The sequence below is a fragment of the Amblyomma maculatum genome, chromosome 9 (assembly GCF_055883805.1).
Source record: "Amblyomma maculatum isolate TAMU_Amacu chromosome 9, ASM5588380v1, whole genome shotgun sequence".
In the NCBI taxonomy this organism is placed as follows: domain Eukaryota; kingdom Metazoa; phylum Arthropoda; class Arachnida; order Ixodida; family Ixodidae; genus Amblyomma; species Amblyomma maculatum.
In genome coordinates this window covers 102122677-102136235 of record NC_139352.1, presented here as the reverse complement: position 1 = coordinate 102136235, position 13559 = coordinate 102122677, and the positions used below count along the sequence as shown (strand labels likewise).

The window sequence follows — 13559 nt, the reverse complement described above, 5'->3', positions numbered from 1 at the left end:
GAACGGAAAGGCGCAGTATCTGTCACACTTGTCCTGTGGACACCTGAAACGCGGCGTAAGGGAAGGGAGGAAGGTGGGAGTGAAAGCGGAAAGAAAGGAATGCCTTAGTGGAGGGCTCCGGCGTAATTTCGAAAACCTAGGGAAGCGGTGGTGATCCTGGCCCTGATGGGGCTGGGACAGGTAGGTAACCGCCGTTTGCAGCGGGGGCTAGCCTGCTCTGTGTGTGGGCCGTCATTGCACCCGCCACCCCTTCGGTGGTGGACGGCGGCTGTTGTTGCAGCGCGCGTCTTTCTGTCCCTCTTCTTTGTCTTTGTTCTCTAATTTCTCCTCTGTCCACACAAGGCAGCGGAGGTGGCTCAGCTACAAGTAGCAGGCGCGTGCATTTTCTTTTCCTTCTTCCTACAGCCACAACAGCAGCACCAGGGTGGTCCTGCGGGGCTTTGACTAGTAGATCACGGCCGCTTGCAGCGGAGGCTAGCCTGCCACGATATTTTTATCTGTTGCAGGCCGTTATTGAACCCGTTACCATTTCGATGGTGAATGACAGCTGTTGCCGACACGCGTATTTCTCCCTCTTTTAAGGCGAAAGCCTTTAATGGCTCATGCTGTCGTGGACAGTGTGTCCCGCTTTTGCGGCGTTCTGATTGGCAGAGGTGGGATGCGTCCCTGCTATCTGCAATGCCCCACTTGAACACTCGCCAAGGAACGTCACGCGACAGGAGAAATGGTGTACCGCCCAAACTCACCCTTGCCGGAGAACTTGCGACATATACTGCACTTTCATTTCCTGTAAACCAATTATATTTATATGTAGCACTGCAACGAATGCGACAAAAAGAAGTATCCTCTTGTCTAGCGTTCCTGCAATCTGAAATCCAACACATGAACGTGCTCTAAGGAGCGCCACGCGACAGGAGCTATGGTGCACTGTTCAAACGCACACTTGTCCGAGAAAGTGTCACAGATACTGCATATTTACTTTCCTCTAAACCAATTATAATTATTTGTAGCGCTGCAACGAACGCCGAAGGAGGCTAAGGATGGGAGGCAAATTATAGGATTCGAAGGGTAGGCTTTCACCATTCTTCTCTAAGAGACCCTGTAACTTTTTCTTTTATTGCGAAAGCAAAACTACTTTAACTTTCAAACCTTTGCGGTGCGACGGCGGTCCACATGAAATGACCTTTCGCATGACCTCTGTGTGACGTCACGCCTCAAAGCTGGGCGACCAACTCGCGCCGTCCGTGAGTGACGGTGGTGCGCATGAACGGCGGCCTAACTCCCGCTCTCTCCGCCAGGAGCACCACAGGTGTTATGACGTCACGCCTCAAAGCTGGGCGACCAACTCGCGCCTTCCGTGAGAGACAGCGGTGGGCATGAACGGCGGCCTAACTCCCGCTTTCTCCGCCAGGAGCGCTACAGGTGTTACGACGTAACGCCTCAAATCTGGGCGACCAACTCGCGCCGTCTGTGAGAGACGGCGGTGCGTATGAACGGCGGCCTAACTCCCGATCTCTCCGCCAGGAGCGCCACTGGTGTTGTGACGTTATACAGCTGTATAAAAAGCGGCGACCGACTCGCGCCCTCCGTGAGTGATTGTTCACGTCATCGGCCATGTCTAATAACCGGAAATGGTAATCACGTCACATCCGGTCATGTTTGGTGAAGATGGCACCAGGAGATTCACGCATACATATACGAATCTCACCCCGCCGTGCGCTCGATCCAGGCGTCCATGCGGCGCCTTTCATTTGGCACTTCCTCGAATGCCGCACCACAGAGCCTATAGAAATAGATGCAGTACAGAAAGCATCAGCGGCTTTAAAAATTGGTTGACATCAAAGAAAAGGTGCAGTATCTGTCACACTTCTGCGCAGACACCTTAACCGAGCTGTAAAGAAAGGAAGAAAGGTGGCAGGGAAAAAAGAGAGAGATGCCGTAGTGGAAGGCTTTGGACGACCACAAAGCTTCCTTCATGAAAGTTGTTGTCGCGACTGAAAGAAGGAGGAAACGAAAATTCACGGACCTGCTACTGGCTCTGTAGCTGAGCCACCTAATTTAAACTGATTTATTTATAGGAAGGGAAAGGCGTGCTAACTGTCTCACTTGTTTTCTGTGGACACTGCAACCGCGCCATAAGGGAAGGGAGGAAGAAGGGAGGCAAAGTGGAAAGAGAGGAAAAGGAGCCGTAGTGGAGGTCTAAGGAGTAATTTCGACTACCAGGGATCTTTAACGTGCGCTGACGTCGCACAGCACACGGACGCCTCTTCGTTTCGCCTCCATCGAAACGCAGCCGCCGAGGTCGGGTTCGAACCCGGGTACTCCGGCACAGTAGTCGGGCGTCTTACCAGTGCACCACCCCGGCGGGGCTAGCTGAGCCACCTATGCTGCCTCGTGCGGACAGAACAGAGAAAGAAGAGAACAAAAAATTGCTGAGGCTTAGCTAAGGTTAAGCCTAGTCAGGTGCGAAGCATATTGGTGGCTAGGCTTGGAAATGCACGGTTTTTCCTTGGTTAAACTCGGAAATACACGGTTTTCCTTGGTTAAACTCGGCAATAGCATGACTCGTTCATCTCGACCTCCTCAGATCTGCCCTTAATGACAGGCCCTCAAATAACTGAGATCAAACGTTCTGAAATATTGACTACACAGAAATCCTTTTTTTTTTTGCAGTTGCCTGCCAAGGAAGATATTGTACATGACGTGGAGCAAAACCTCATGAAGGTTGAATTGGCACCGCAGCCTCTTCAACCCGTCATCAGCGGATGTAGCGTCTGCACCAGTCGCCATGCGCGACTGATGCGCTTAGTTTCAGTTTCGTGCGAATAAAAGCGCCAGAAATGCTTGTGTTGCAGCCTTTACAAAGTTTTTCGTCGTTCCAAAACCTGATTTGCCCTGACGGCTGGACTGCGTTATTTAAGTACTTGATGAGAAAGCTGAAATTATTTGCATATATTGCCGGATTTAGCAGTATCTGCAGACGCAGAGACTGTTTCTGTACATATTTTTTTACTATCCTGAGTAATTTGCCTTTAGTGTTTTTTAAAAGTTCACTGAAACACCCGGTATAAATGTCTATGATTCTGCAGTTTGTTCAAGTGCGGAATGTTTGTTCCCTAAAATATTTTTTCTTATTCTTACTCCCTACTATTTCCAATTTTAAAAGTGTTCCTTGAAAGCAGCAGTAGTAGTGTGTGGCTATTTTATTGTCAGATATTCAATGGAATGAAAGGCGTTTGCAGCCCCGGTATCTGCTATGCGAAGCGCCTGAATTGGTGCGGCAGAAATAAAAGGATAGTGAGGAAGCTGTAGAGGAAATCAAAGAGGAATTAAAAAAATAAATAATAATATGCACTACGGCACAAACTGTGCCTGAATTGGTGCGGCAGAAATAAAAGGATAGTGAGGAAGCTGTAGAGGAAATCAAAGAGGAATTAAAAAAATAAATAATAATATGCACTATGGCACAAACTTTGAAACACCCGTAAAGTTTGCACAAACTTTACGCGACCACCCCAAATGTTGCTTCAATCGTGCCCTCAGGTTCAGCAAGGGACACCAGGCAGTGTACGTCCCATTTGGCATCGTGAACGCCTCAGTTCCCGGCAACGGCACCGCGTTCGCCTTTCAACTGGCGCGCATGGCTGCCAGGCTGTACGCCGGCCTGACGCCCACCCTGCTTGACGATGGCGCGGCGGACGAAAGCACACTGCTTCGCTTCACGGACCGGGCACAGCGGCTGCTGGACGAGCTGCTCGACTGCCTGGCGCGTGACTATCGCATGCTGCCTGAATCGATACGCGACGACGCAGTCGTGGATCCCGACGAGGCACGCTACGTGCTGCTGGCGCACACAGCGGCCATCGCTTTGGCGCACGCCGCCTTCAAGGTGATCGGCGACTCCTTTGGATGAGTGAACAAAAAGCTCTGAGGCGCGAGTTGGAAGTGCCTTCATAAACAGTTGTTGAGCACACGGAAGTTTGTATTATTATTATTATTGTTATTATTAACGCTACAGCGTTAAGGGCCCTGTGTCCCAACAAAGCCGGTGTAGGCGTTGCGACTGTACAAAAATCGGAAGAAAAGTTTTGTGGAAAGCTATGAGGTTGAAAACGGTCCCTTCGCAGCGCGAGGCAAGCACGTATAAACTCCGTCACAAAACCGCATTACCTCTTTCCGAATAAAATGGGTCTAATGCATGCACTGCCTTACGGATGTGATCTTTTTAGATACGTCAAGGAAATTACGGAAGTAAAAATTGCTGTGGCTTAGCTCAGCTACGCCTGGTTAAATATAGCGAGGTTTCTCTGACTGAGCTGGTTGTGGCCATGCATGTTTAGCAATGAGAGACATTGGGTATACACATTTTTTAATAATTTTGTTTGACAGAGACGAAGTCTGCCCGATGATCTGTGAAGTAGCATGTAGCGGTCTCAATTTTGTCTATACAGTATTTCGATTTAACAGTCTTTCCAGACACAAAGTATCATACATTGGATTACTCACCGGCGTCAAGCCCACTTGGTGCCGAAGTCACTAGCACCACACTAGAAACCGATGTTCACAAAGTCTGCTTGCTTCAAATATGCGGATCGCAGTTGTACTTTCTGAAACTCGGATGGAGTGATCAGTCACACGACGTGCCTTCAGATCCTTTTTTGTTGGTTCCCGCTGGCTCCTTCTCGGCGATTATGCTCAGTTTATACGCTCGGCAGTCTGACGGCACCGTTTAGCAAGTCATTAATAATAATTGGTTCACAGGAAAGGAAAAGCACAGTATGTCACACTTAATTGTTCTGTGGACACCTGAACCGCACCTTAACGGCAGGGAGGAAGGTGGAGTGAACGTGGAAAGAGAGAAAGGGGAGCCGTAGTGGAGGGCTCCGGAACAATTTCGACCACCTGGGGATTTTTAACGTGCACTGACATCGCATAGCACACGGACGCCACTTCGTTCGCCTCCACTGTTCTCTGTTTGGGCGTCTCCGCTGCTCTCTTCGCCTTCTTAGTAGCGGGAGCTACATTGGTCAGTCTCACAATTCCCCCTACTTGTCTAAAAAGCGAAGAAAAGTTGGCAGAGGCTTAGCTTAGTTAAGCCCGGTAGGTTTCGAAAGCCTCCTTAGCAGTAGGCGGCATCGTAGTCATGCGCACCGCCGTCTCTCACGGATGGCGCGAGTCGGTCGCCGCTTTCTGTATAACGATGGATGCATGGATGAAATATAGGAGCGTCCCCTTTGAAACGAGGTGGTAGCAGTAGCTATCATGCTCATTTTCCCCCCTATATCTTAATTATTGATTTAGAATGGTTAACTAAACCACCATTCTATTTATTAAATTTTGTTCCTACATTACTAACATTATGTCACTTCTCTGTTTTTAAGCCACCAATCTTCCAGTCGTTTTTTGCTAGTTTCCACCGCTGGTTTATTCACCCGGCCACTATTATCTCTAAAGCCCAGAGCTTCAGGAACAGTGATTGCGCCTGCACCAACTTCCGGATGGATACCATTACATTCGAGTATAATATGGTCAATTGTTTCACTGGAGTTTCCACACACAGCACATGCGTCATCTCCATTGTTAAATTTCTTTTTGTAGCTGCGTGTTCTAAGGCACCCAGATCTAGCTTCAAAAAGTAGGGCACTGCCTCTTGAGTTATCAAAGAAATCTTCCTTCCTGATCTGCATTTTCCACTTTCGGTATAATTCCAGACTCTGTTTCCTTTCCATCGAATTTATCCAATTTTTACCTTCTGTGTTTTTCACCTGTTGCTTAATGCTCTTTATTTCTCCATCCTTGTTACTAGCATACTTACTAGTTAGTTTCCTAGTTCTTTTCCTCCATTGTGAGTCAACGCTTTTTAGGTACAGGTATTTAAATACTTTAGCTGCCCATCTGTTACTGTCCAATTTCCTCAGGCGTTCCTCATATAATATTTTACTTTGAGCTTCCCGCACTTCGAAAGATGCCCAGCCCATATCTCCCTGTACCACCTCATTTGTAGTTTTGCCGTGGGCACCTAGTGCTAATCGTCCAACTGATCTCTGATTTGTTTCTAATGTCGACTGTACGTCTGATTTTAGGCACAAAACCGCATTTCCGAAAGTAAGTCCGGGCACCCTAATTCCTTTCCATATACCCCTCAAAACCTCATACCTATTGTATCCCCACAATGCCTTATGCTTCATTATCCCGGCATTCCTTCGCCCTTTGACCTTAAGTGATTAAGTTACGTAACAACATCTGTGGCGCTCCTGGCAGAGAGAGCGGGAGTTAGGCCGCCGTTCATGCGCACCGCCGTCTCTCACGGACGGAGCGAGTTGGTCGCCCAGCTTTGAGGCTTGACGTCACACAGAGGTCATGCGAAAGGTCATTTCATGTGCACCGCCGTCGCACCGCAAAGACTTGAATGTGAAAGTAGTATTGCTTTCGCAATAAAAGAAGAAGCAGTGGGAGTGAGTAGCTGGCAGGTGACATGGTCGAGCACTAATTGGACGTAGGGCTTCCCGACATTACAAGGAGCTGCCAACTTGGGCTTCTCTTTTCATATAGGAGAATGCTGGCATAATCAGCCAGCCAAAACCCTTGCATTCACGTTAACTCTAGGACACGCAGGCGCGCTCATACGGCTCGGTTAAAGCGGGTCATTATATGTTCGCTGGTAGCTTACGCAATCGAATCATCGTGAAGGTGGGAGTGAAAACGGAAAGGAGCACCGTAGTGAAAGGCTTCGGACCACCGCGCGATATACGCCTTCGCTTCATCGCAGTTCAGTGGCCGAAAGTTCCTCCTATGGGATAAATAAAGCTGAAACCATAGTGTAAACTGCAATGTGCAAAAGCCATGCCTTTACTTTCAAGCCGAAAGCGCAGCCATGCAGATAGCTCTCGCGTAACTCCAGGTTTAAGCAGAAGCTAAACCACAGCAAATGTTTTTGCTGTTGCTATGCATCGCTCGACGCAGGATTGTCTGTGGTTGCCTGGTGAGTTCGGGGTGCGGTTCTGGCAGTCTGTGTCTTTCCTCTCGCTACATCCGGGTAATATCTCGACAGCTAGTAACCGGATGCGGTAGCTCTTCCGGCTCGTGCTCGACTCGGATTGCCACGAGATCGCTTGGGCATCCCACACTGATGAACATGTACCCTGGGGAACACAGTATACTCTGTCAAAAAAAAAAGAATAGGGCGCCTTGCCGCACGTTTTGGCAGACTGCACAAAACTCAAGACCCCCTCCGCCACTCCTCCCCTTCCCGCCAATACCCCCAATCCCCAACCACGTGAGTGATGGGGGACCTTGTTATCCAGCCCTTATCAATTCAGCTTGCAGTGACGGACAGGGACCAGCTAGGAGCTGCTGGAAACATATGTATTCCGCAACTAGGGAACCACTCCGTATGGTACCTGCATGCACCACCGTGCATTTCCTCTTCCTTCTTTCTACAGTCGCAACAACAGATACAGCGCCTTTTCTTTCTTGTGAAACAATTATCTGTCTGCTCGGGCGCCTCTGCTGCGTCCGCAGTGGAGTCGGCACCCGGCCGCGAGCGTTCACTGTACATACGGCGAACTCTCGCTACAAAATATCGAGAGCACTGTGCGATCCACGCTACAGAAATGCGAAAGCACAAGAGTTCCTGGTGCTCACGGTACATCGTACTCCCGTTGTCGAACACACCAACATTCCGTTGAACGCATCAACGTTCACCGACGTTCTATAATGAGTGTACAGGAAATGAAACGCGCAGTATCTGTCTCTTGCGGAATCCTGCTACTAGTATCCTCAGGGTGGACAAGTAGAATTATGATGCGCATTTCAAGATCCCGGAGGTGGAAACGTGCTTCATAATTCTCCTTTGCATCGCCACGCAGAGCCACACGTTCATCGAAGTCTCTGTTCAGAGAACAGTGTGCTATGGTGCGGGCGAGAGGGGGGGGGGGAGAGGAAGGGGTATAGCGCAGGAGCAACCTCCTGCCTGGTTACCTTTATTCCATGCATGTATGTCTCCCGGAATTTTGATGTGCGGTCAAAGTGTGCTCGATACTGGTGTGACTGTGTATTGTGACAGGTTGGGGCGTTCGACCTAGTTAAATGCGGCTTCAAGGACACCCATTCAATAAAGGAAAAAATCTCGGGCGTGGCGCATTTCGTTAAAGCTTCTGGCTGGGGATACAAATGGTTGAGGTTCAATTCTCGGTGGAGACAGGATTTGTTTTTTTTACTAATCTCCTCCTTGTAGACTGTCCAATGACGTCACAATTTCGCGGTATCCCGCGGAATCTAGCACAGAAGAGTGACAAGTCGCGTGGCCGGACGGACAGGGTCATGGCAGTGAGTTTGAGCCATTAAAGGCTTTCGCCACACTAGTTAAGAGATCAGCACAGAACATTTCCGTTTTGCTTACCTGCGATGCGTCGCTCACAGGTAAATACCGAGATTTGTATAGGATATGCTTAGACGCGTTTGTCTAACGACTTGTAACGACAACTAATTAGAAATGGCAAATTAGTAATGACTAAACCGACCTGATAACTGGCAGTTATACCGTTAATGACTTCTAATGATGATTAACTGCTTGCATCGTTACCAATGTCTAACAACTTATAACAACTACAACCGATTAGCACTTAATAAAAATGCTTCTACGGAGCATTATTGACTAAAATGACTACTGGCTAATGTCTGTAACACTGAATTGTAACACAACTCATTAACAATGAGTTATGAATAGTAATGAGCAGTAGTAATTAAAAGTACTGACATTTAGAGACTGCTAGAGACTTGTAACAGCCAATATATGTAATGATGACTTGTAATGACTGCAGTTGATTAGAAATGACTAGTGATGACAAATATGTGTTACTTGTAATGACAATTGAGCAAAAATTACTAATATGCTTTGTAATTAGTATTAATGACTGAAATGCCCACTAGATTATAGCACTACTAGCAGTAGGCTTTTGCCATTCACCTCTTAAATTGCCACTATCCAACCTCCGATTGAAAGTATTTTCTTCCCCGGTGACTGTGAGACTCCGCCCCCAGAATGCGAAACCGCAAAATGTTTTTGCAAAGAGTAATTAATAACGCAGTTAAAGCCACCGCAATCACTCGATTATGTCGTGTTTCTGTACTCCCGTTCCGTCGCAGAGGATTTTCCCTGTGCTGCCCAGTCGCCTAGCCTCCGCAGGCCAACTGCAAGAGGAGCTGCACACCAGTCGAACAACACCATGCCATACCCTTATGGTGTAGCTTAAATACCCCCCCCCCCCCTTTCTTGGCACCCGCTTTCTCGCTATTGCACTTCAGTGCAACAAGACACTGATAACAGATGATAATTGAAACAAAACTGAAAAGTGCAACACCAGGCAGCTATGAACTCACTCCACCCTCAGAGGCCACAGCCGTTGCCGGCAGCAAAACAGTGCTGCCATAGTTACAATCGATGGGACGCTACAGTAGCGCAACAACTTGAAAAAGAACGCCAAAAGAAAAGCAAAACTCTCTCAAACTGGATGAGAGAGCCATTCCAGGAAGACGACAGGCAAATGTGACACAAGCTAGTCTTTCTGCCACGTGCTCCGTTCTCATTTCATTTTTTCGCTTAAAGTGCATACACTCTTGAAAATTGTACACCATTTCAGGCAGAAAGTTAAGCACTTAAGCTAAACTTGCTTTTAGGAACCATTATGCAAAACATCCTTTTTTTTTTTCATCCGCAGGAGCTGCTTAACGTGAAGCGCATCTGGAACGTCGATTTTCGGTTGGCGCCACTTCCGAACTTCACATCCGAGCAGCTCTTCTTCGCCCACTTTGCCCGTGACAACTGCGAGAACAGTGACGTGGCCTATAAGGCGCACAAATACGCCACTGACCAACGACTACCGGCCGAACAACGGGTCAACTTCCCGCTGCGCCACCTGCCAGAATTCGGAGCGGCATTCCATTGCCCGCACGACACACCAATGCGCCCACATGGCAGCGCCTTGTGCCGCATATTTGACTCCATCCAAAAAGATTGGTCACCTATGTGGTAGCTCTATTACTGAGACTACCTATGGCTGTCAACCTAGTCTTCTCACACGTAGCCTACTGCGACTTAAAAGCAGGATGAAAGTTTATTTCATTTTAATTTTAGTTATTCTGAATTTGTAATGCTACCCTCATGAAGCGGTTATAATTTTAGGTATTAACTTAACTCATGTTTCATATCAAAACACATATTTTTATTCCTATAAAATAACTGCAGCATTCCAGTGCCCTCTAGTCTCAAATTTTGCTGTGTATTCTAATATTATTTTCTTTATTAGCCCAAACTGAAGGACCACACTTTGGCTGCTTTTTCACAGTCTACGATGTATGTGTGGTCATCTGTTACTGATGCAATTGTATTAAGACAATCTTCACAGCTAGTTCATTAGGTTGGAAATGGCTGCCCTAAAAATTGTGAACCCTAAGTTGAACTTGACAGCTTTTCTAGCGCAATAATTGTGCTTGTTAAGATTTGCCATTGCTGTTTCTAGTTGTGTAGTGCGAAACAGTCTGTCAATAGCAAGTTGCACACTCGTCACAAACTTTGATACCAGTCTTGTCTTGTTTTAGTGAATCGTCTTGAGTTAACGTTCAGCGTGCCTACGGGATGATGGAAAGCCAACTAGCCGCCATTACAGCATTGCTTTTGATAGCAAGCAGATAGTGGCCCTGTATTTTGCACCATGGAGCATGAGTGAAATTGCATGCCTGGTTCGCAGTGCATGCAAACACTGAATGGTTTGCATGACATGTGCTAGTATAAAAAACAGCCCCTTTATACACTACTGGGCTGTGCTTTGATGACTGCAAGGTTTGATAGAATGTGTCAAATAAATATACTTTCATGACCGGCTTTCTAATGATAGATGAGGGCTCAACATCATCTAGGAGCATGGAACATGCGTGAAATAATACGGCCGGTGCAGTTCCCGCATGCCGGGACGCGACTGTCCAACAAGGCATCTGCACTTCTGTAATGGTATTTCTCATTCCATGAACATAGCGGCCCTTTAGTCAGAAGATTGAAACGTTGTTGCTTTCATCGTTTATTGAAGCGTGTTTGTATAAAACTGCCGGTTTCAATAAGCGATCTACTATAATTTGGCTGAGTGTGGCTGTGTTCTTTTCATGAAGGGCCATTCGCAGACGTACACAACAATGCCCTGCTGTGCCACCAGTTCCAGGGCAATGTAGGGGGTGATGAACATCACACCTCCACTAGGTGAAGAGGGAATAATTCAGTCATCAGACTCAACAGCGACCAGCAAAGGCAGCACCTTGGGCACAGCAGCAGCAGGACTATCTTCAGTGCTGGGGCACATGGCACATCAATCAGGGATGGTGGAGCATGGTAGCACTGAGCAGTCCATCAGGTTTCTTAACAAGAACAAAAGACATTGTACAGCATGAGTACGACTTTGTTGTTCTTTGGCACGTTATACACGCACTCATTTTGTTTGTACCTGTGTAAACGCTAAAGCTGTGCAGTCAGTCACAAAAGCTAATGTGCCACTTTTCGAAGCAACATTCCAACCTAAAAAGAGCTAAATTGAAGCAATCCTTGATAACAAAGCATTTAGACCTTGTGAGCAGGTAACACTCAAGTCATAAACATACACTAGGAATGTTCAAACACATCACCTCTAGAGAAATGTCAACATTTGCTGCAAGGGGACAGCTTAATGATGCAGCACAGTCTTGCGCAACCTTCATTATCTTCCATTCGTTGCCAAAACGCAAAGCACAAAAGCAGTGACGCTCCTGAAAGGCTAGCCAGCGATTCTAAAACAGCAAGCTAAAATGTAAATGCCAATTCCACTTGGATTGATTACACTCACATTCACCTCCCAGCTCTCATCTATAAGGTCCACATGTGCGTCAATCTGAAGGGCACCTTTGGTTATTACTGAACTTGATCTGCTTTTAAATGTGCAGTGAACGGCTAGTGTAAGGTTAATTTCAGTGCTGGAAAAAATGTACAAAGCAAACACGATCCGGACCAAGAAAAATGCAGCACTGAGTTCAATTAATTTAAGCTACAGGATCAAATGGTTGGTTTGTGGGGTTTAACGTTCCAAAGCAACTCCGGCTATGAGAGACACCGTAGTGCAGGACTCCGGAAACAAATGGAATTCATCAGGGTCTATGTATAAAGATACACCTTTGCATTTAGCGAGGGAGCTGCCGAAATTCCTCTCTGGACAGTCAGAAACCGGTTTCACTGCAGCTTCCACAAAGTTTGTGCAGGGCTCACACGACTATCCAGTGAACAATATGGCAGCGCCCAGGGAGCCCAAAATGCAAAGGAACAAAAGGTGGCAGGACACCTATGGACATTGGCACAAACTGCAGCTGTGACAGGCGGAAGAAAGGGCTTCATAAATTTGCTAGATTACCGTTACCTTGTTGGCTTTTAGCAGGCTTGCTCTTAGTGGCCGCCTTTTAGTCTATAGTCTCGTAGTCTTTTAAGACGCATATTTATGCTTCTTACCAGTTTTTGTTGCTTGCTTTTGCTTACAGCTTCCACTTACAGCTTTCACTTTCATCTTTATTCTGCCTCATTGGTGGCTGGGCCTTTGTGGCATCTCCAGCAGGTTCGTGCGAGCATATCAGTGGCTGCTCAGGTTGCACGCCCATGTGCGTTGCACACAAGCAGCAAAGCCTCGCTGCTCTGCTTCGAACTCGTACAGTTATGGGCAATAAGAGCGGCTAACCAGCTAAACCTTTTTTTTTTTCCAAGTTAAGATATCCCCACATAGCATGGTCTTATGGCTACTAGGATCAAAATTTTTCATGAATTCTGTTCTATATAGTGACCAACTGGGGTTGTGTAAGGGGGTTGTGCATTAGATCCCGTTGCCTTGCGGGAAGGTTTACATAGGCCAGACAGGCGAACGTGTTAACGACCGCGCGGCGTAATATTTTCGCTCCTTGAGCTCCGACAAGGGCGCTAGGCTCCCTGAGCACTGTTCTCGATGCAGTGGATGTGAGCTGCGGCTGAATGAGATACAGATTCTGGGCAGAAGCGTTGATAAGAAGGCGCGTGAACTGCTTAAAGCATTTCATATAAGAGGGGGGAGGGGGGTGTTAGTGACACGTCTGTCGCTCTGTTGGGGGCATAAATGCGATTTCTTGAGTGGTTTCGGTGAAGGGGGGCGTGTTGGTGGATCTACGCATGTGTGGTCTTTGCTACATATTGCAGGTCTTTTCAGTGCAATAAACCAGATGTAGTAGCGCTTGTCTCGTGTCCTTCCTTTTTTCTCGTGCGCGTGTGTTTTTTTGCGCTAAGAATGCCGTCTGAAGCTGAAAGCCATCTAGCCCGTCTACAAGTTCTTTTAAACCATTTGTTTCATTTCTATTGGAGACAATAAAAACGCCTATACAGACATAAATATGAATTTCGAGATATTATTGATGAATCCCTATGCGCATTCAGGTCCTTGATTGAAAGTACTAATTGGGATAGACATGAGATTATGATATTTTGATATTTATGAGATAGGCGACGCTAATGTGGCATATTCCGCATA

The 13559-nt window shown here is 47.1% G+C and overlaps 1 protein-coding gene across 1 annotated transcript in view; it reads left to right on the top strand.

The window, feature by feature from the left end:
* LOC146180060 (membrane metallo-endopeptidase-like 1) overlaps positions 1-10034 on the top strand; it is a 44521-nt gene extending 34487 nt beyond the window's left edge. Inside the window, exons 3-4 of the mRNA XM_084580315.1 lie at positions 3544-3889; positions 9720-10034. Coding sequence (XP_084436441.1) covers positions 3544-3889; positions 9720-10034 — 661 coding nt within the window. The remainder of the gene's footprint in view (positions 1-3543; positions 3890-9719) is intronic.
* Positions 10035-13559: the final 3525 nt, after the last annotated feature.